This window comes from Simochromis diagramma, unplaced genomic scaffold (assembly GCF_900408965.1).
Source record: "Simochromis diagramma unplaced genomic scaffold, fSimDia1.1 OVJJ01000646.1, whole genome shotgun sequence".
Lineage (NCBI taxonomy): Eukaryota > Metazoa > Chordata > Actinopteri > Cichliformes > Cichlidae > Simochromis > Simochromis diagramma.
Window position 1 is genome coordinate 7215524 of NW_024387279.1, and position 23743 is coordinate 7239266.

At 42.9% G+C, this 23743-nt stretch overlaps 1 protein-coding gene across 1 annotated transcript; it reads right to left on the minus strand.

Moving 5' to 3' along the window:
* Positions 1–1276: 1276 nt before the first annotated feature.
* Positions 1277–22750, minus strand: LOC120715877 (inter-alpha-trypsin inhibitor heavy chain H3-like). The gene is made up of 22 exons (XM_040003120.1): positions 22315–22750; positions 22082–22111; positions 21807–21830; positions 21512–21666; positions 21250–21354; positions 20989–21151; positions 20458–20568; positions 20225–20353; positions 20008–20121; positions 19757–19925; positions 19523–19648; positions 19221–19402; positions 5237–5422; positions 4977–5116; positions 4644–4804; positions 4308–4334; positions 4142–4204; positions 3099–3212; positions 2705–2906; positions 2141–2313; positions 1779–1890; positions 1277–1657 (listed from the first exon to the last, which is right to left on the minus strand). The coding sequence occupies exons 1-22, from the start codon at positions 22426–22428 to the stop codon at positions 1519–1521; spliced, it is 2739 nt and encodes a 912-aa protein (XP_039859054.1). The 5' UTR covers positions 22429–22750; the 3' UTR covers positions 1277–1518.
* Between the last annotated feature and the right edge of the window lie 993 nt (positions 22751–23743).

Below are 23743 nucleotides of genomic sequence, written 5' to 3' on the forward strand. Positions count from 1 at the left end.
GTCACGTGGTAAAGCCGGGCAGCGAGGCTTCGGACGTCATCATTTTCAGCTCCTCCCATAAATCAAGCAAGCTTCGATACGCTCATCGCAGAAACGCCCCCTCAATTACTCGACACAAGCTTTGAAGCCTCGATACAGAATGTCACATCACTACTTTTGAGTTCATGTTCCGCCTCTGAGTGTCTGCACATTGGGTCCTCCTACTACCACTTCTGCCTGCACACAGCCTTCACATAACAGAAGATCGTGACCAGAACATGGACCCCGCAGACTCTTTTTTTCCTCGGGGTTCAACGCTGAGATGATGCGGATGGTGAGTCTGCTCGACCGCATTGCCCAGTCACAGGATTTACGGACTATGGCAGTCGGGCTAAGCGCAGTAGATGCCATCATTTGGCATAACCCTCAGCTTTCTCAGTTTGCTAAGGACACTAAGTTGGATGGCACCATTACTGCCTGGAGAGAGCAAGTCAGGGTTGGTGAGCTTGCTCTCTCACTCACTAAATCTTCAGCAAGACACACACTCTCCACCTGCCTCTATGCTGCCACGGACTTCCTCTCCTTCCACACGCCAGCCGGGACCTTGTTCACCTGTCCATTCACCAGCCTCTTTCCTGGCAGCTATGTGGTCGGAAGATCAGGAGGAGGTCTCCATTTCTTCACCGGTTCCTGTTTCCTTGTCCCGAAGGAAACGGCGCCGTCCGCACGGTCGGCCCCCTGAACTGTTCGGGCTCCTGTGCTGTTGGCCCCCGGGCCGGCCCCCTGAACCGTTCTGTTTTGGACTCTGTTTTCTTGGGTTCCGGTGTGTTTCTGTTGTTGTTGTTGTTGTTGGGTTTTTTGTTGTTGTTGTTTTGGACTCGTTTTGTTTTTTGGCCCTCTTGGTGCTCTTGTTTTGGTTTGTTTCGATGTGCTCGTTCAAGCCCAAAACACACTAGATTTTTACATTTTAGTTTTTTACATCATGCATCAGCATTGTTTTGGGAAACATTGATTAGATAATAATAAAATGTTGGCATGTTTACGATGCCTGTTTCACATTTTCATTGCCCAGTTATAACACCCACTCTTACCAGTAGCTGTTATAAAGATTACAGTTATAAAGAGAACTGATTTCATCTTATTGGTGCGGCCCTCAACAACAGTCCCAGTTTTTCATGTACCCCGTTGGGAAAATTAATTGTCCAGCCCTGTTTTGAAAGTGTCTAAGTTAAATACATTTTCCAGTAAATAGGAGGAAACACGAACAGTGTTTGAAACCATGAAAAAGGGACACATATTGACCAATCTTGAGCACATCTTTAATGACTGTTTTGCACATATTTTAATACAAGGAAACACTGAGACAGTCTCCAAGTACTTGACACTGTTGAGATTATTATGTATACAGCACTATGAATGAAAGCTGTCTTGTGTTGGTTGCTGGTTATTGGTGCTGTAAGTGCCTGCGGATTTGAATATTTATTTAAAAGAATTGCATTTTGATGATTTCAGTAGCTGGTACGGCCGTGTGGCCTCTTCTTAAACAGATTTAAAAAGGCCGGAAACAATGTAGTCTGTCACATGTCCGTCAATGAGGCCAGTCCCATTATTGTGAATGAACCAGCACGGAACATTTTCCCCGTTCTTCACATCGTTCCTGAAATCCCTCTGCCAGCCTCTGTTGACAGAGAGAGATGTTTCATTTAGAAGATTCACACTGCGAGAGCACAAACACAGCAACAACACATTTACAATTTATTTTGCATGCAAACACTTCCAGACTGAAGTCTTTAGTGTACCTGGTTACATTGAGCTCCTGTCCTTTCACATACATGGTGGCATCTGGTTTCTCTGGGACTTTTCCTGGATGCAAGTGTGCCACCTCATAGTTAATCCCATGATAGAACTGACCTGGAGGATGGTAAACCATTTAAATTATAAAAATATTTGAATTTGGACCCTTTCCAACACTGGTAATTGTAAATTATACCTAAATAATTTGAGTTTTGCTGTATTTGTTTTACTGATACAAGAGATTAGTGGTCCTATATTGTTGTTAAATATTATTTATTAATAATTGCATTAACATAGAACATGGAAACATCTTCGAAATCATCAGTGATAAACCACAAATTTAGAGAAGAAATGTGTCATGTTGTACCTAGCAGGCCATGAACACCAGGGGACAGGAGGTGACTGTCCAGGGTGTAGAAACCCAAGTAGTCCCGGTGGTATGGGTGCTTCTTCCACACTTTGTGAAGCAAAATCACAAACTTAACTGAATCTCTTAGTGTTACAGTTAGGCTGCGATCCTTGGTCACAAGAAGATCCACACTGTAGGAGAAAGAATAAAAATAAATCATAAGAGCTTGAAAAGAAGGCAGCCTGACTTCTTTCAGTTTCATGGAAATGTTTCATCTCACATCTAAGAAATGTCTTTGATTCAAAAACCAAAAGGTGGAGAGTCCCAGGTATTTAAACCACAGTGAGGGTTGTGCCTTAGGAGGTGATCATTGACTCATGATTAATCATGCAGAAAATCACATGAGCCAAAGTGTGGAAAAAAAGCAGTGGATCGTTACCACCAGACCTTTTGAGATAAACCACTGTGAGACCTTGCCTCACCTGTCATGTGGCATACTCGTAAGACTCCCTGGATGATGGAGAAACTATGTAGACCTTTTTTTTTTTTTTTTGCTGTGACTTTAACAATGTAATCACTCACTTGGATCCTTTAATGGAGGCCTCATCAGACCAAAGCAGTTTGACCCATTTGCCATCCTGGAACAGCGAGATGTCCTCAGTGCTCACCTCTAGCCTGACCCCAAGGGTCTGGTGGACAATGCCAAAACGCCAAAAATAGGTGTTTATTTTCCCATCAGGGGGAGTTTTCTTGTCTCCAATAATCTCACCATTCACCAAAATACCTGGAGACAGTGGGATCCAGTCAGTCACATGATGTTTGGACTTTCTGGCACATATTGCATAACTCATGTAGGAACTGAGGAAAAAATATCAGTACAAGTTTTCGATCTATAAAATTATACATGAAGAAAAACAACGACGACACTAAGACTGCATTTCCTAAGTCTTAAGACAGCTGTGTACATGGGGCTGACCTGAATTTGAGTCTCTGACCAGGTTGAAAATGGTTCCTGGTTTGTCGTTGATGTTGAAACACAAAGCATCACCTCGGTCTGGTAGCTCTATCATGAAGTGAGGATCTCCATCCACTGCAGGGGCCCCAGAATAGTGTGACAGGAATAAATACATATTGCAGAAAAACACACAAGCAACATGACGGTCATGACGTTCCACCCATGAGAAGTCCACACTCATGGGTGGAACCACGTCCATATACTTCATTTTAGTTCCAGCTACATAATCTTAAGTGTTGTTGTCAGTGTTTTGAAACACTGATACTGTTTTCAAAGAAAATCTGTCCATCACAGGCTCTATATTAAAGATGGAGATAGTTTCTGGATCCAAAAAGAGAAGCAAATATGGAGATGTCTTAAATCTGCTGTCATTCTTATGGCCAGCAGGGGGAGGCTTGTCAGGGTTTCAAAAAAAAAAATTATATTTATCAATATCTTTGGGAAATGGCACACGGTTTCAGTGATCTATTTCCTGACTAATTTATAAACATGGAGTTCATTTTGTAAACTGTCCCCATTAGAATAAAAAAGAATTCAAAAGCAGCATATTAAGAAAGGACTACAAGTGAGCCTTTCCTTACTCAGAGCCAAAAAGATTGCTCTCCTTAATGTTTCATCTGCATCTATCCATTTTAACCAGAGTCTAAACATGTCCTTACATTCAAAGAAATGGCATCTTTCTGGCATACTGTTGAAAACATGCCAACAAAGCTAAAATTTAGATGAAGCCAAAATTAGTCATTATCTGAGAGCAATGAAGAGCATTTCCACACATCTTTGGACCAGTTAGTGCAGTAGGACTTGAAATAATAATTAGCAATAATTTAAAGTGGCACCAAATTTAAACTCAAGCAGTCACCAAGTCCTCCTATGTTTGTGAAAGATGCCATGGCATTTTATCTAGTTAACTGTGCCTCTTAATGCAGATCTGTAAATATCAGCAAAGTCAGATGTCATAGCTGGAGCACAATCTATCCTATCTGAACTGTATATGATGTACTTACCAAAATATGTGGGTGCTGGCTGGTAATGCCGTGGATACGACTGCGCATATATATAATTATATGCTTTGAACAGGGAGAATAAAATCCAAATCAACACGAATACAACAAATTGACTTTGTCCCATAAATCTTTTTTGTGATTTATCGTTTAAAAAAAAATCACTTACTCATTTTTTCAGCCTGCTGTCTTTGCTCTGTGAGAAAAAACAGACAGATAACAGTTTTAAACTGGAGCTCCAGCTTCTGCTGGTATACTTCACTAAAGAGGAATAATATGTGGAAAATGTAAACTCAGTCATCAGTTCTCTTTATGAATGAGCTGCAGCCATGCTTTGCTTTTGTGGTAAAGCTTGACTGCAGCCATTTCAAAGTGACACTTGACAAACACACACAACCACACACACACACACACCCCTCCGATTCATCAGTCAATATAGTTTTTGTCTCTTTAAGAAAAGCCAGTCCAGTGTTTTACATTTTTAAACTCTGTTTTCTCCAGGTACCTTCAGTCAGCTTGTCAGCAATAAGAGGGCTGCTTGTCGAGTCTTCGGTTTCGGGCTTGGTAACAACCATGGATGTGAGAGGGGTGACAAAGCTGTACTGCAGGGACATATCCAGGGCCTTGGCTGTTGTGTTGGCTTTCTCATCTGGTGTACCGCTCTTGCTGCCAGAAGGAAAATATATGTATTACTACAGGGAAATCTATAAAAGAACATCAAATGATTAAAATGAGCGTCCTGGTAAAAGAACAAGTGTCATCAAAGACTATATATCATACCATATTTCTTATGAGAACAATGTGCCTTAGCAGCCAAACTGAACTGATTTAAACTGACCTCTTGTCCAGTAACTGCTGGATAGTGAGGTAGGCCCACAACCGCTCGGTAAAATCTCCAAAGATGTACTCCTCGTCTGGGTAAAAAACATCCCAGTCTGCGGCACTCACCTGACCCTGGACTCTGAAGTCTTCTTCGAGCTTCAGGAGAAACAAAAGATAAAATCCATATAAACCAGAGTAAAACAAATAAATATAGGCTATGTCTACTCAATGTCTCAATGTTTCTGCCATTTTTTGTGTTTTTCTTTTTTTCCTCACCCCCTGTCCAACCACTTCCACCAGGAAGTTGTCAAGGTCGTTGTCCATTAAATGACCAGCCACAACAATCTCTGTTCCATTAAACAACTGGCTAAAGTGGCTGGTGGTCAGAGAATCCATTGCATTGTCAGGATAGTGCATGTCCACCTCTAAAAGTAGAGGGCTGGCCACTTCATCGTAGAAACCCTGAAATAAATACACACACTTTATCACATTTGCATGTTCCAATTTTCTATCGTAAACTCAGCATGAAATAGTGACGGCATATAATTCATAGGAATATGGCATAACTGCAGTGCTTTAAATGAAAATCTAAGAAATCATGACAAGGGTCGTCTGGTCCTGAATCTGAAACTCACAGAAGATGGCACCCCTGAAAACGGCCAGGGCAGAAGAGGGGGAGGGCCGGTGGAAGCAAAAACTGAAAGTATGTGGGGCGACGTCACAAACAAACGTCTTAGGCGGGACGGGTGAGTGTAAAAAAAGGGGAGGATAGGGACGAAACAGTAAATAGAAGGACAAAAGCGAAAGACGGAAGCACGAAAAAGTAGGAGGTGGAAGAGAGAGACAAGAGTCAGCACCTTCTGGCTGCTCAGTAGTCACTACGGCTACAAATAACAATAACTTTAGAATAAAAGTGTGGGGAATAAGGGAGTAGGAAGATACGTAGTGTATAAGATAAGAGGAGGAGGTGATCGCTGATTAATAGGTGGTAAAGTGATAGTCAACATAAGAATGATAGGAGGCCAGTAAGGCAAAATATATAGATAGTAGTGTTGGGAATAAGTGTGAATGATTGATAGCAGGGAAGGCGGGGCAATATAAAGTAAAATCCAAGTAAGAGTTGGAGAAAAATAATGAACAGGGGTAATGACATTACTATGGGAGTAGTCAATAGCTCATCACTGCAATATTGAAAAGAAGAGTGATTGGAGGGGGAAATCAACGTGGATATAGCATTATGCGATGAGATATTGTATTAGAGTGGGAAGTGAAATCAGAATAGAGGGATATGGAGATAAGAAATGCAGAGATTAAAGGAGCTACAGATTGTTATATTACCAACTGGGGCCGTTAAGGCGGGAAGTGGTACGAGGTGATATAGGTCTGTAAGGAGTGGACAGGAAGAATAGAGTGTGGGCGCAAGAGCAAGAAATGAGTATTTTGTTGAAAATGCTTAACGATAGAAAGAAAAGATGCACAACCTTTGTTGATTATGCACATTTAAGGACATATCTTGGTTAAAAACAGCTATGGCTTTAGGTTTTTTTTTTTCTGTGCTGAAGTAATTAGTGTCTCCTCTTCAGTAAGGTATGCATTTGTGAGTTATAATAGGGTGTGAGGTACTTCTGATTTGAGGCTATTTTCAGGGACGCAGTCAGTGGCAGGTTTTGATATGGGCGACTTGGGCTGTTGACCAGGGCGGTATCGTGGTTAGGACGGCATCATGGCATCTGCAAAGAAAAAGTTGCTTGCACCCATCCTGCCTTGACATCATGCCAGCACATTTTGGAGATTGCACAGGCACATGTCTATTTGCAAGGAGTAAGGGCGCCCTCCATTTATGAGGTGCCTGCTCCTTGCTGCACAGGGAGGAGAGGGGTGGAATGGCAGGTTACTCTCTGGCTGGCTAATACGGCACCTAAAACCAGCTTGCAAAATAAAACTAAATTGAAAACCAAACAAATTAGGGCTGTCAACGTTAACGCCCTCATCACGATTAACACATTTAAAAATTTTAACGCAATTAATCCATCTGGAGCGCAGAATGACTCAAAATTGCTGGCATGTCTCTGTCAACGCATTTCGGGTAGTTTGTCCAAAGTTTGTCCATTCTGCGCTCCAGATAGGTAGGTCTGTTAGTTTATGTTGTAGGGTTGGGTGTTGATACTGGAGTGCAAAATTACTGATGGAAGATGGAAAAGAAAAGTTCAAAGCCATCAGGTCCTCAGCTTAGAAAAAAAAGAGAAAAGAAGAGAGAAACGAGCAAAAGATACAGGCAAGCAGATGTGTCTTTGGGTAATAGCAGGTATTATGTATGACATGTATCCTGAAACAAGATAGCATTCATTAGTAGGGATTGGGACAACTTCTGTTTACCTTTCTTAGCCACTTGGCTATGATAGTAAGCAGTAGGCAGACAGTAGACACTGATGTGGTTTATTGACTCTTTTGGACTGTTTTCAGCACAATATTAATTAGCCATTAATTGGAAGAGCTGTAATGTTGATTTGTCTGCTATTCTCAATGCATGACGAATTATAATGACTGCTTGTTAGCCATTTGCATAGTCTCTCTCTCTCTCACTATATAAAATATTTATCTTGTTAATTTCAGTACGTTTCCATCATCAGTTTTCACAATAAGATATGTTAATGTATAATCCTTAATATGTTTTATGTGTGTGTGTGTGTCAGGGGGTGGCAGAGGGAGTGTTTGCCCAGAGCACCAAACAGGCTAGGACTGCCCCAGGAAGCAGTGATGGTAATAACGCCATTAAAAGTAACGGTGTTACTTTTTTCAGCAATTAGTAATCTAACTAATTACTATTTCTGTCATTACAATGTTGTTACTGTTACTAAGAAGAAAATGCAGTGCAGACGCCTTACTATTTTTCAACACACAGAAGAAGGCTGAAGCTACGGTGGCCCTGAGAGGCCAAACGGACTGCAACTTCAGAAAACACTTGCAAAAAGAAAAATGCTGCAAAAAGAAAAATGCCTGCAAAAAGAAAAACACTTGCAAAAAGAAAAACACTTGCAAAAAGAAAAACGCTGCAAAAAGAAAAATGCTGCAAAAAGAAAAACACCTGCAAAAAGAAAAACACTTGCAAAAAGAAAAATGCTGCAAAAAGAAAAACACCTGCAAAAAGAAAAACACTTGCAAAAAGAAAAATGCTGCAAAAAGAAAAACGCTGCAAAAAGAAAAACGCTGCAAAAGCACACAAGACACAACGGAAATGTTTCTGGGGAGACAATAACCCGACAGACCAGTTGCACGAACCAAAACATGCTAACAAGTGCACTGGGACTGGGAGACACTTCAAAGAAGTGGAAGAACAAAGAGTAAACTTTCAAAAGTAAGTTCTGAATATTATGTCACTTATTTATGTGCAAATGTTTAATAATGAAGAACATTAAAACATTACTGTTGGCCACATGCCGGCAAAGTTACGTGACATTAGCGATGTTTGTACTTTCAGCGTTTACTTTGTTTTAAAGCCTTTACTTTATACGCCGTTTGATAGTCGACCATAATCTTACAGAGAATCTGACGATTTTGTGGATAATTAAAGTCAGTCAAATATCCACAAACACAACAGGCTGAAAGTCAGTGATGCTGCTCGGATTGCAGTCCTGAATATCACGGCACAAGCAGGATTCACTGCACTGTTAATGTTAGCTATGTTATATTGCTGCCTCTGTTCGGTGGTGTCGAGCCAAATGGACTTTAACGTGTGTTTGAACGAGCTGACGGTTCACTCTTTAAGCTGAAAGAAAGATGCTTTAATCACAGCAGTCACACATGTGTCCACTGTACCATCTGGGAACTCTTCTTGTTTAGCACTCGTAATAACACAAACACTAAATCCTCCTTCTCTTGTGCTGTTTTGTAGCAGTGTATACACCTGAGACTGTCACCTGTCTGTCCTGCACTCTCTCTCTTTTTCTTTCTCTCTGATTGTGTAATAAAAGTATGAACATGTGTTTATAAGTTACACTTGTGTTTGAATCCTGCAGCTTATCACACATTTGATTTCCATGTGTGACAACTGCAAGTGTCCAGAGTGAGGACAGACTGAAGGACCCACCACTGCACATCATCTGTGAGGCTTTGCACCCCTGATGATCCACCAGGACAAACTCAGCAGTGTGTGAGGAAGAGGAGGAGGAAGAGCCAGCAGCAGCTGACAGATGGAGAGAATAGACACTGTTCCCTGTTTGTGAAGGACTGCTAGGAAAGTTATAACTAATTGTCTGTCCTGAATCAGTCTTATTAGGTAATGTTCAAATAATTTTATCATTCCAGTGTTTTCAGTGTGGGAGAAAGTACTCAAGGCCGTCAAGTTACACACTATGAAAGGCAGCAACAAGTTTAATATTCAGAAACCTAAAGTATGTATCAGCAGCAGAATGGATCTAAAAATAACTGTTTGTTTCAGTTCTATGAAGCTTTGAGTATTTTGGATTAGTAGCACTGCTGCACTGTAATCCCTAACAGTTGTTCTAGCTCATAACTAATAAGCTCATAACACTCAAATGTCGTTTTGTAGTTGAGCAAACTATAAAGTATTGAGCTCTGTTGGCTTTTATGCAGCTTTAATTGAATAGGGCTCAATATTTTTTAGCTAATTTTTTTGGAACGCTCAAAAAGTTTAAGAAGCATATATTAGTGACGTTCTGGTGGGTGGAGTCTTGTCGCTCCTTCAGGAAAGCTGAGTCAGCCATCTTGAATTTACCTTGATGCGGGGAAGGTTTGGCCAGACCGTGTGGATTAAGGGTCCCCAACTTCAACCCACCACGACCACCACCTTATTTTTTTTTCATCAATTGCCCTAAATTTGGTAAGTCTAACGTGTTTTTGTTTTGTTTAAATTTAATTTCGATAAACATTCTTTTTTTATTTTTTACTGGAAATATATTCGTACTTTGTGCACAGTGAATGTTTGTTATAAATGAATTCGAATCCAAGTAATTGTAATTTTAGAAGTTTTCGAATGTGACAAATACGTAATGTTATTTCAAATTAGAATGGTGTAACGTTTTGGCGGTTTTCCGTGGGGGACAACATTTCCCATAATGCATTGTATTCTTGCCCGGGAAGTTGACGGTGGCAGTTCTAGCTCCATGCGCTTGAACTTTCTATTGTCCGTTTCTACTGGTTGTCGTATTCGCCGGTAATGCACGTGCGTATTGTGAGTATACTCATTTCAATAAGTGTCCGTGTTACACAGTCAGTAGTTTACGCTGTTTAGCTGTGTGTGTGTGTGCTAGCATGAAGCGAACAATAATAAACAACATGTGTGTTATCATGATGGTAATTAGACACATGTTTGTATTTTTTCGTAGTCTCAAATGTGTGGTTGTGAGATAATCTCGAAATCCTTTTAACAGTTTAGAGGGGTATTCCACTAAGCGAGCTCTACAAGTCAAGGCTTGTGGAAAAACGCATCGCCTGATTCAGCCTAACATTACACACTGGTCGAACTCGGTGCTATGAACGAAGTTCAGCTAAATTGTTCGCGCTAATTCGACAAGGCTCAACCAGCCAGACTGAGGCGCCTCCTTGACACCTTTAAGCCAGACCCTATCGATCTTTGCTAGATAAATTGAAATGAAATGAAAATAAAGAGCCGTGTTCTGCTCCCAGGCTAAGAAAGAATCATTGATGCAGACTGTGCGGATCACAAATACTCCCTAACCTGTAAGGCAGGGGTGTCCAAACTTTTTTCACTCTTTTCTTCAACAGGTGGGGAAGATTGTCACATCTCGCAGGAGCTTTCCTCTCCTCAGGGGCTCTCTCTGCAGGAGGGGGAGACACAGGAGAGGTGGAGGAAGATCTCAGCCTGGGTGTTTATTGTCTTATGTAGTCTGGAAGATGAGTGGATGGTGGGGTGGGTGCAGTTTTCTCTGTGGTGGGGTTGGGTGGACTGTCCCGGGCTCTGTGGGGCCGGGAGGCGCTGCTGCGCTGGGCCCCGGTCTGGATGGGCCTGGGCCCCCTTTCCCTGGCGGGTCGCGGAGTATGGGGGTGCCTACTGGGGTCAGCGGGGGAGCTGGCCCCAGGGAGGGGTCACTTGCCCCTCCCTTCCTTCCCTCCCTATCTCCAGCTGCCTCCCTCTTCCCGCTCCACCACAACCACCCACACATGCAGGACCTTGGAGTAGGGGTATGTCACCAGGGTGCAGAGGAGGCTACCCCCCCCCCCCCCTCCCCTTCTGGCTGCCTCTGCCTCAATTTTATCCCACAACTTAGACATTCACATTACTCACACTCTCATTACACATACATATAGGATCTTGGGGGTGGGCACGATACACGGAATCCAAAGTACCATCAGGGTGTACACCCCACCCCTGGCGTCGTTGCCCACCTCTCAATATTAAATACATGTAGACATCGAGGGCTATCAGGAGGGACTATGCGCTTACCTGCTGCTCTCTGGCAGGTAGCTCCATGCCCTCCTGGGTTTTAAATGCACCTTAGAACACACATGCATCAACACTACAATGAGCGGGTGGAGGGAGGTTTGCAGTCTTCTCTCACCCCCATTCTCTGCGACCTGCTGGAGCGGGGGGGCTAGGAGGAGGAGTTGGCCGTCCGACTGCGGTCTGGAGTGTGGGGCCTCTCTGCTGCTGCGGAGTCGGGGCGGTCTGCCTCCCCCCACCGCAGGGAAAAGGGTAACACCACCTGGGTCTGGGTGCAGTTCGCCCCTCCAGGGGCAAGGGTACCTAGACCCGGTTTGTAGAGTACGCTTGGGGAGTGTGATCGTGTGTACAGCGTCTCTTTATGTCTGTCTCCACGTTGGTTGAGTGTGGAGTAAGTGCATATGAGAGCATGAGGGTGGGAATGGATGTTTGTATATGTGTGTGCCTGTATTTCTGTGTCTATATGTCAGGTTGGGTGTCAGGCGCCACCTCTCTGGGGACATCTTAGGCCTCCAAGGTTTGGAGGCCTATCTCCCCCTACCACCACTTCCCCTGCCAGTGGCGGACTCCCTCAGACATCGGTGCGTTGGTGGTTCTTTGTGTCCGGGGATGGGCGTCCAGGTACACACCGGCTCACTCCTTGGCGGCCGCTTATCGGGGCCTGGAGCCTGGGGCTCGCTCGGGCCACTTCGGAGGTGGGGTGCCCCCGGCCTCTCGGCCTGGGGCTCGGTCACTCAGGCACGGCTGGCTGCCGGCGGAGCTCACGGGCGCGTCACTGCAACTCCCCCTGGCTTCTGCTCCGCGGCTGCTGAGTGAGCCCTCATCTGGGACTCTCCTCAGCTCTTTCTGGGACAGTGGCGCGGCTGCCCCTCTGTTGGTCTTCCTTGGTCTCTTGTGTTCTGGGGGCCTCTGGATGTCTGGAGTTTTGATCTCCTCCATACCTGCTTCATGCCCTAGAGGACGGGGCTGTGGCCCCCCCACACCCTCTAGCAGATCATTACATGAAGGAACCTTTTTAAAAAAAAAACAAGCGCGTCCATGCTCACAGGTGTACACACGGGTGATCACACCCACAAACTACACCCTTTTTGGCTCCTACCTCAAAGCACACTGTGTTCTGTTGATCTTATGTGCTGCACAATAATGTTTAATATTTAGTATTTACTGTCATATTCCCATATATCATTGTGATGTTGTTTATTCTATTACTCTTGTTCTCTTCTGCTTGTTTTCTTTTTTCTTTCTCAGCAGGTGATCCAGGTGATTGATATATGCATTTTTTTTTTCTGCTCATTCTGTTGGTTTTTGTCTTTTGCCCTTCTCCCCCGTCCCTCTTCTCAGCTGTTTCTCTTTCCCTCTTTCTTTCTCCCCTTCTTTCCCCCAGTCAAGTCTGTCCCGTATTCAGTAAGTGAAAATAAAATAAACAATAAAAGGTGAATCAAATGGACCATTACAGCAAGGCTGGGATGGTCAATTTGGTAAAGTAAATCCGTTGGGCATCTTTCTTTGCCTTTAGACAACAATTCTGATGGCAAAAGAGCCAAACGGGACAGGCGCAAAAAAAAAAAGAAAAAAAAAGTTACACACTATGAAAGGCAGCAACAAGTTTAATATTCAGAAACCTAAAGTATGTATCAGCAGCAGAATGGATCTAAAAATAACTGTGTGTTTCAGTTCTATGAAGCTTTGAGTATTTTGGATTAGTAGCACTGCTGTGTTTGTTGCATTATAATGCTGTAATTGTTTATATGCTTTATATATTCTGAGGTAAGTTGATCTATAGTGTTACATCATATTCTATAAGGATGTTATGTGTTTGTATACTTTCTGCCCAGTTTGACCAATTTAGCAGAAGTCAGCCTGTTTAAGGCTCTGATATCTATTCTGTATGACTTAAAGCAGTTATGACATGGTATGATTTTCTCACCCAATAAAGGCATATTTAATATATCAGTCTACTCTTCATTTTATCAGAAACAGTTATCACAGCTCGTACATTTTCTTTTTACACATATATGCAAGCATTAAGCCAAATTTAGTAATGCCAACATATTAAACGAACAATATTTGTCTCTTATATATGATACATCTGTATATACACTGTCAGAGATACTTGTCTTTGAGTGAAGATTTAAGGTGATAGGAAATATAAATAACTGCAACTTAAGTCTTTGACCCAGAGTTCAAGCTCACTGCTGTAATATATATATACATATATATATATATATATATATATATACATATATATATATTAGGGGTGCAACGATACTCGTATCGATATTGAACCGCTCGATACAGTGCTTTCGGTTCGGTGCGCATATGTATCGAACAATACAAACTTTGTAATTTATTTCATCAACTTTCCTTCTGATGATGCTGTCTGTGTTGAGCGCTCAGTGAATCTGCGTTCGACTACTCCGCCTAGGCTACACTGTCGAGCGCAGATCCACTGAGCGCTCAACACAGACAGCATCGTCAGAAGGAAGAGCGCAGGGCAAGCTAGCGAGACAGAAGTTAAGCTCTCCTTGCAACATGGACCTCCCCCACCCTCATTCAGATCTGGCGTTTGGAATTATTTTGGTTTTCATGTGACGTATGACCCTGAAGGTAAGCGCGTCATGGACTAAAGTAAAACAGTATGTTGGATGTGCCACGCAATGCTCAATTACATGGGTGGGAACTAGTGTGTTAGCGCAGTTAGCTCGTTAACGTGTTGGCCGTCTAGCCCCATGCACGGGGCGATCAGGGGTAGCTCGTTAACGGAGAATTGCCTTGTTGTGACGTTAACGTCATTTCAACGAGATTAACCTGAAAGCACTAGTGGGAACACAACGAATATGACTGCACATTTACATCATCCTAGTGCAAAAACAACAAGCATGCATGCTACAAACTTTAGCCGAGTCATTTAGACAGCCGTTAGCACATGAGTCTCCTTATGGGGACCTGATATGTTTAATATGCTGCTGAGAATATAGCCCAGAAGAAGCGTATAGTATAGCTTTTATTTTGGAAAGAGCCATTTCTCTGTAATAAACTCTCTTTTCCAAAGATGCATGATTCCTCAATCAGATACAGGGCTCGCAATATCGCTAGCCCGACCTCCCGGCGCTAGCGATTTTTCCAGTCGGGCTACCAAAATCTATCTCTGCCCTGCCCGTCGGGCTATTGTAGGAAGGAAAAATATATGTCAATGCTTTTGCATTCTTTCGGAAATGTAGCTGGGTAATTATGTCATTGGCATCGGTGAGCCACTGTCAATATGTGACATATTGAAATCGCGTTTGAATTTGCGCTTGTTTTTTTGCTTTCACTTTGCAATCGCTCGGACAGCACTGATTGGTGAGTGATGATAATTTGTGCACCAATTCCTCTGACATCGTCTTATTAATCGTTAGCTTACTACACAAACATGACAAGTGAAATCTCCCACAGCAAGCTTAAACATGTGAGAGGTTGATCGCGCAGAGAATCGCTGACCGTTATGTGAGTGCGTGTGTAAAAGCAGCAGGATATATATTTCAGTTCTGCTGAGCCAAATAAGACAGGTCAGGGTGAAGAAGTGACAGCCAAAGAAAAGCTTACCACAAAACGGAAAAGTTATGACAAATCAGACTATAAGGCAAAAAGAAAGTGCAGCTTTATGGTTTCATGGACAAAATCATTTCTGTGGCTGCAATATGACAAGCTAAATAACCAGGGCTGCACATAAGTGGTCCACAGGTGCGCATTCGCTGTCAAAATAAAAAACACGCACAAGGGTTAGGGTTAAATTTAAAAACTGTACTTTTGAGTTAAAATATATATTTATAATTTTAATAAATGACAAATTAAAAAGGCATGAAAATTTTTTTGTATCGAAAAAATATCGAACCGTGACACCAAAGTATCGAACCGAACCGAACCGTGAATTTTGTGTATCGTTGCACCCCTAATATATATATAACACCCAGCACGCCCCTGCGGGCGGTTTATCCTTCAAGCTCGGGTCCTCTACCAGAGGCCTGGGAGCTTGAGGGTCCTGCGCAGTATCTTAGCTGTTCCCAGGACTGCGCTCTTCTGGACAGAGATCTCCGATGTTATTCCCGGGATCTGCTGGAGCCACTCGCCTAGCTTGGGAGTCACCGCACCTAGTGCTCCGATTACCACGGGGACCACCGTTACCTTCACCCTCCACATCCTCTCGAGCTCTTCTCTGAGCCCTTGGTATTTCTCCAGCTTCTCGTGTTCCTTCTTCCTGATATTGCTGTCATTCGGAACCGCTACATCGATCACTACGGCCGTCTTCTTCTGTTTGTCTACCACCACTATGTCCAGTTGGTTAGCCACCACCATTTTGTCCGTCTGTATCTGGAAGTCCCACAGGATCTTAGCTCGGTCATTCTCCACCACCCTTGGGGGCATCTCCCATTTTGACCTCGGGACTTCCAGGTTATACTCAGCACAGATGTTCCTGTACACTATGCCAGCCACCTGGTTATGGCGTTCCATGTATGCCTTGCCTGCTAGCATCTTGCACCCTGCTGTTATGTGTTGGATTGTCTCTGGGGCATCTTTACACAGCCTGCACCTGGGGTCTTGCCTGGTGTGATAGACCCCAGCCTCTATGGATCTTGTACTCAGAGCTTGTTCTTGTGCTGCCATGATTAGTGCCTCTGTGCTGTCTTTCAGTCCAGCTTTGTTCAGCCACTGGTAGGATTTCTGGATATCAGCCACCTCCTCTATCTGCCGGTGGTACATACCGTGCAGGGGCCTGTCCCTCCATGATGGTTCCTCGTCTCCCTCCTCTTTATTGGGTTTCTGCTGCCTGAGGTATTCACTGAGCACTCGGTCAGTTGGGGCCATCTTCCCAATGTATTCTTGGATGTTCGTTGTCTCATCCTGGACTGTGGTGCTGACACTCACCAGTCCCCGGCCCCCTTCCTTCCGCTTAGCGTACAGCCTCAGGGTGCTGGACTTGGGGTGAAACCCTCCATGCATGGTAAGGAGCTTTCTTGTCTTTATGTCAGTGGCTTCTATCTCCTCCTTTGGCCAGCCTATTACCCCAGCAGGGTACCTGATCACGGGCAAGGCGTACGTGTTGATGGCCCGGATCTTGTTCTTACCATTCAGCTGACTCCTCAGGACTTGCCTGACCCTCTGCAGGTACTTGGTGGTTGCAGCCTTTCTAGCGGCCTCTTCATGGTTCCCATTTGCCTGCGGGATCCCCAGGTACTTGTAACTGTCCTCTATGTCTGCAATGTTGCCTTCTGGTAGTTCAATCCCCTCAGTTCTGACTACCTTCCCTCTCTTTGTTACCATCCGACTACACTTCTCCAGTCCGAACGACATTCCAATGTCATTGCTGTATAGCCTGGTAGTGTGGATCAGTGAATCGATGTCTCGTTCACTCTTGGCATACAGCTTGATGTCATCCATGTACAGGAGGTGGCTGACAACTGCTCCGTTCCGTAGTCGGTATCCGTAGCCAGTCTTGTTAATGATCTCACTGAGGGGGTTCAGGCCTATGCAGAACAGCAGTGGGGACAGAGCATCTCCTTGGTAGATCCCGCACTTGATGGTGACTTGTGCTATGGGCTTGGAGTTGGCCTCTAGTGTTGTACGCCACATCCCCATTGAGTTCCTGATGAAGGCTCTTAGGGTCCCATTGATCTTGTACAATTCTAGGCATTCCAGTATCCAGCTGTGGGGCATTGAGTCATAGGCCTTCTTGTAATCAATCCAGGCCGTGCACAGGTTGGTCAGTCTGGTCTTGCAGTCTCGGCTGACTGTTCTGTCTACCAGTAGCTGGTGTTTTGCGCCTCTGGTATTCTTGCCAATTCCTTTCTGTGTCCCGCTCATGTATTGACCCATGTGCCTGTTCATCTTAGCCGATATGATGCCTGACAGGAGCTTCCATGTAGTACTGAGGCAGGTTATTGGTCGGTAGTTGGAGGGGACCGGTCCCTTCTTGGGGTCCTTGGGGATCAGGACCGTCCGACCTTCGGTTAGCCATTCCGGGTGTCTCTCGTTAACTAGCAGCTGGTTCATTTGTGCTGCCAGACGCTCGTGGAGTGCAGTCAGCTTCTTTAGCCAGTAGGCGTGAACCATGTCGGGCCCTGGTGCTGTCCAAGTCTTCATACTGGAGACCCTTTCTTGGATATCTGCCACTGTGATGGTTACTGGACCCTGTTCAGGGAGGTCGCTGTGGTCTGCCCTCAGATCCACTAGCCACTGAGCATTGCCAGTGGCTAGTGGATCTGAGGATAATGCTATATAAATTGTGTTGATAGGCCAAGTAAAACCAGAGCCGGGATTAAAAAAAATCATAAAAGTCATGATAAAATAAAATATATGTGGTGTTTTCTCCAGAATACTATCGTCACGTTTACTGTCTAAGGACAGCGCTTGCAAGCACTCTCTGCTTATGATCCACCCTCCCCCCCATTCCCTACCTATTGGTGGAAAAATGTACCATGTCGACCAATAAAAAAACTGGTATGGTCACATGGCATTTGGTTCTTTAGGGAGAGGGGGATGTTTTAGGAGTGAAGGCGGTGAGAGAACGAAAGAGAGAGAGAGAGCTTTGAGATGTGAGAGATTTGTGATGTTTAGCGTGTCTGGAGTGTGTAGTTAGTGTGTTGTGTAGTTAATGTTTAGTGTTTAGTGTAGTCTCCAGGTGGAGTGATACATCTCCTGCTGTCATGCATTGATGTATCAGGCTTGTGAAGTGCTCCTTTATCTTATAGTGGATATGATTATTTTTTGGAGTGGCACAAATAATTTGTGCTGAAAAGAATCACACCAAACAAGGCAAGATAAATAGTTTTTAAAGGTGAACTGTAGAGGTAAAATAACAGCAATTATACTCTCGCCCCAAGGGGGTTAGACTTTTTTTTTTATTTACACAATAGTTACTTTTCCCAGTAATTAGTTACTTCTATAATATTGAAACTCAGTTACTAACTCAGTTACTTTTTTGAAGAAGTAACTAGTAACTATAACTAATTACTTTTTGAAAGTAACTTGCCCAACACTTCAGGGGAGCCAGAGTATTCAGAGTCATATCCAGTGAGAATCTATCAGATAATCAACCTCTGTGAGAGTTTAGGTAGCGGCTCTGCATTGTGTTGGCTAAGAGTCGGGCTTTCAAATGAATTCAAACTGTCTGGGTTGTTGTGGGCTGTATATATTATCTGAATGGGACAACTAAGGGGAGAGGGGGGTAGGGCAAAGTGCGCCGCAGGAGAGGAGAGGTTTTTGTGTAGATTTGTTGGTTTTCAGATGCAAAACACTCAACCTTTTAATGAAGAAACAAATTCAAATATCACTCTGATAACACTGTTAGTGTTGTTATCGATATTATCAATATTTGGATCAGTCCACCCAACTCTAACTGGAAGACAATGGTCGCTGGTGTCTCTAGTTTCACACATCTCAAAACAGTTGCCAATAACGAGAATATTTTCCTCACCACATGAGGCAAAAGAATTCAAACTATGGTTGGTTGGTGAATGGGACAATATGGACTTCCTGCTTACTGTTACCCAGCTGGCCTGATTTATTGGCTACTCTGTACAAACCGCCCGGGGAGGCAGTTAACGATGGCTAAACCCACATGGACTACAGGGCTCTGGTTAGCTGCAGGATTTTCAAGGGTCTGGAGCTGGGACTCCAATTCAGTGATCCTGGTTTCCAAAGCTACAAACAGGCTGCATTTATTATAATTATAATTTGCAGGTGATTTAGCAGAAAGTATGCTTGGATAAAGCACACGAGGTTACACTGTGGAAGAAGTTATTATCTAAAGGTTTCTAAATAAGGGAGCTACACAGATTAGTGTGGAAGAGGAACTCGCACCTGGAGCTGAGCAACAGCATCTGAAGCTTCAAAGATTCTGCGGGCCAGGCCTTTGTTTTGTCTGCTCATCACATCCAGGAAGGAGTAATCCACATCATTTCCAAATCCAAGGCAGTACAGAGACATGTTTCCCCCAATAGCTGTACGCATATTCTCCTGGATCTTGCCAGTGTTGCCCTCTCCTACAAATGCATGCATGCAAAACATAAAGAAAAAAAATGCTAAACGCAATGTAATGTTAAATGTTAAATGCTGAACAAACATAATCTAGCCTACGGTATGTTTGCACTCTACATACTTACCCGCACTTGGCATTCCATCAGTCAGTAATATAATCATATCTGCACTTCTCTCTGGTAGCCTCTCCATCTGTCTGTCTTTGACCAGCATGTTTACAGCGGTCAACACTGCATCATTAATATTGGTTGCTAAAAGAAAAACACAATTCATGTTTTAAAATGCATAAACTATTAATGTTTTTGTGCTGTTAGTTGTTTGTTTTTTTGTTTTGTTTGCTTGGTTTTTGTATTTCTTACCTCCTCTGCTACGCATTCTTCTGATGTAATCCATGGCTTCAGTTATGTTTTCCTTTGTTGCTTTGGTAAGTGAATCCTTCCAGGTTTCAATAACAGAATCAAACAGGATGATGGCAAAGTGGTCATCTTCATGGACTTGTTGAAGAATGGCCAGCATAGCTTCTTTTGTCTACAAAGAGTCAGAGAATGACGTGTGTCCACGTGAACTTTGACATATTAGAAGCACATCAGGGGTCAGAACAACTTCTTACCTGCTCCATCTTTCTTCCACTCATTGATCCACTTATGTCAATTACAAAGACCACATTCTTTGGGAGTTTAGGTAATTCAGGAGCAAAGAAGTGCACAAAGTATCCATTTACAATCTGAAGAAGAGACAGATTCCAAAAAGTAATGAATTTTAAAACAATGGTGTAAAAAATCACTTTTTCAATTTGATCTTATTCAGTACTTGAAGCTTTCACTGACCTGTATGTCCCCAAGGTTCTTCTCTCGCTTCACATCATAGCTGACAATAAAATCTCCATCAATAAGTGTTCCATCACAACCTGGACACTTCCTCTGCTGCTCCATGGTTGGTGAGAAGGAGATATGCGCCTGAAAAGGGAATAATACATACACAATTGTGATCCCAACTGAGATTCAACCATGCAATAAAATGCAGCACAATAATCAGAAGGTTTATTATTGTATGAAGGTACCTTTCTGTCTGTGACAGTTTTCTCCACCAGAGGGAGCAGCTCATTCGAGAGGAAGGTTGCATGGGCGTCAACATAAGAAATGCCCTGAGGCTCATAGATGTTTGTCACAATCTGTTTCCACAAAGGCAAACATGGAGACAGGAGTTCATTTCTAATGTAAATCAGGAAATCACCTTATGAGGGTTAAAATGTCTTAATGCATGCTCAATCATCCAGGTAAGGAAATCCCAAAAAGTTGATTTGTGGATTCTGTTCTTGTGGATGTAACTGTTGTCAGTGCAAGAAACATTTTGTCACTCATCCAAGTCACTTCATCAGTCTCAGCTGACTGCATGTTTGTCCAACCTTATAAACAGTATCTGGCTGTAGTGCTTTCAGTGGGAGAAATGTTTTGTCAATCATCAAAATGTATCTTTGCACAATAACAAAACGTTTCTCCCACTGAAAGCACTACAGCCAGATACAAAGAATACGTTTTTTGGGACACCCTAAGTAGAAAAAAGTAGAAAATCTAATCAAACATGGATTCACCTGAAAGTCCTGAACCAGTGTTTTGGGTTTGACTCTGGTCAAAAACTCATATCGGCCCAGTTTCCTCTGAAGGAGCTCCTCATATGTCAGGACAAAGGTCACGTTGCTTTCAGCTGCAATATTGACAGAGACTGAAAACTTCTCCATCTTTCTCCCAGAAGCCCTGGAAAAAACAACAACAAGAAAACAGCACACAGACATCTGACAGCTTCTGCAGTGAATTTACACGATCTGTGTTTCTGGTTCATTTGGACGACTCACTTGACGAGTCCAGCAGTCTGTCCAGAGGAAACAGCCTTCTCGTACTGTTTCTTAGCTTTCTCTTTCTCCTTCACCTCTCCAACATACACCTGACCCTCAATTTCCCTGTGGATGAGGCACAAAGATGGAGATAGACATGAGGGATGTTAAAGCACATAAATTGACACCAAGATAGTGAGAAATTCAGCTTTGGAGCACAGTTGTGAAATGATGGACTGGCCTATAAAAACTGTCAGAATGATTAGAGAAGAAACAGACTAACATGCTGAAGTTTGTGATGAAAGCAGTCTTGGGCAGCTCCACTTCAAAAAAGATTTCCTGTGACGAGTTTGCTTTGTTGAACGCCTTGGAGGTCATGACAGTGTGGGCAAAACGAGAGGTCACAGTGCAGTCCACTGTCACACTGTGCACCTCCACCTGAGACAGAGAGACAGAAGAAAATGTAAGAAGATAAAAATGGGTTTCTCTCTATGAATCTGATTTTTTAATCTGAATTAAATCAATTATCTCTCATCACCATTATCATCACCAGGAATATGAATGGATACATTTCTTACCATTGCTTCATTTGTACTTCTTTTCTGTAAGAAAAAAGGGCGATACATTTACATTAAAAAATAATAAGGCTGCACTAAGCTCTTAATTTCCACTGCATGTTTATGTAGTTATTGGTTTACCAGCAGATATATCTTTAAAAATAGTGTGATCTGTGTTATGTTGAAGTTGAGCTGTTATGACGCAGTATCAGAAACTGAAGTTTAGCAGTGATTAAAAACTAATGAGATGTTTTCACTAATACAAAGAGACTATGTGTGAATAGTTTTCCAAGTACCTGCAGTGATCTGGCAGCTCCTCTTCTTTCCTGAAATACACACACAGGATATTACGGAGATTACACGAAGTAAGTTGTAAGAAAAAGTTTACAAAAAGCTCAGACACGGTTTGTGTTTAAGGGTTTTGGGTTAAAAAAAAATAAAATCATAGAACTACTTTCTGAAGTCAGCGCTGTCAAAATCATGCCACAAAGTTATTTCAGTTTCATATCACAAAAGTGTTTGACGTTACCTGTATGGCTTCATCGTGCCTGGAGATGACCAGAGCTCCTGAGGCTGAGCTGCTCAGCCAGAGGCAGGCGCAGCCCCACAGCAGCAGCAGGCGAACACCCAACAGTCCAGACATGACCAAACTCTGACTGAACACTGGCTGACTTCAGTGCAGAGCAAAACTCTCAGTGTCCTGTGGGAGGGACACGTATCTGTGTGTTTTCCTATATTGGTCAACTGCCCTGAGCTCAATGTCCAGGAGGCTGTGAGGTGGCTGTGAACCACAAAGATAATATTTGCTAGTTTGTGGAAGTTTGAGAGAGTGAATCCAATCGACACTTATTTAAACACTTAGCAAAGTGACAATAAAATCGACACCAACGGTTTCAAGAAAGTAATCCGAAAAAGTTGATTCTGTTCATCTGGACGTAACGTTTTCAGTGGGAGAAACGTTTCATCACTCATTCAAGTGACTTCTTCAGTCACAGCTGACTGCAGGTTTGTCCAACCATATAAACAGTACCTTTACACAATGACTGAAACGAGGCCACTAAATGAACAATGGGCTGTGAGGTCAGTTCCTTGATTATTAATATGCAAATTGTCATGACCATTGATCAACAAACACTTTTCAAAGACCATTGATCAAAGACTACAGATTAACGGGCAAGAGTACCATTCACAGAAAGCTGGAGAATGGCTGCAATCACAGCATTGTGAGATGGGGAAAGATGTCTCTAAATCTCTCTAAATCCTTTAGCTTTCTTGGCTGCTGCCTGGAAACTCGAAACTTTATTTTTTACAGGCCTGAGGTCTGGAGACTGGCTAGGTCACTCCAAGATCTTCCACATCTCGTCTTCAGTGTTTTGGCTGAAGGAAGGAGGTTCTTGTGTGGGACTTTACTTTACAGTCTTTTTATGCTCTTGGAATTAAAAAGTGAAGACCTGTCAGAAACTACAAGAGGCTTTTTATCATTTCTCATCATCAGCATTTATGTAAAGATGTGTTTGTCATTAAGCCCAGAAACATAAGTAGACATAATCTCCGCAGACAGTAAACTAGATTTTTGTCTGCTTATTTGTTGTGTTGCAATTTTGGCAAACAACTATTGATGTTGGCTCTTCTCTACTCCAGACCTAGCCAGATCTGGTAACTCATTTTGTGGCACTATGTTGACCAACCCCCACATTTCTATTTGTTCACTAGTTAGGGATCAGCGTTTAAAATACAAGAAATGAACATTTATTTTTTTGATACTTAGGGAAGGCCTCTGAAAATCTAGAGATTTGTTAACACATAACTTTAAAAGAAAGAGCTTTACAGTCCTGTACAATAATAGAACATCAGGATTTATCACACATTTGTATTTTGGTGCAGATGTGCACATTTGCATTAAAAAACATTTGTTCAAAAGTGTTTGTTTTTTTTTACTTTTACAATAATTGGGTTAC

What these genes read in the sequence shown, in the direction of transcription:
- LOC120715877 (XM_040003120.1), bottom strand. Translation starts at nt 22,428, where the DNA reads ATGTCTGGACTGTTGGGTGTTCGCCTGCTGCTGCTGTGGGGCTGCGCC. An exon ending in AAGAATGCGTAGCAGAGGAG is followed by an intron (nt 19,649 to 19,756) that starts GTAAGAAATACA and finishes TTTTTCTTTTAG; the next exon opens with CAACCAATATTAATGATGCA. An exon ending in TGCTGACAAGCTGACTGAAG is followed by an intron (nt 4,335 to 4,643) that starts GTACCTGGAGAA and finishes TTTTTCTCACAG; the next exon opens with AGCAAAGACAGCAGGCTGAA.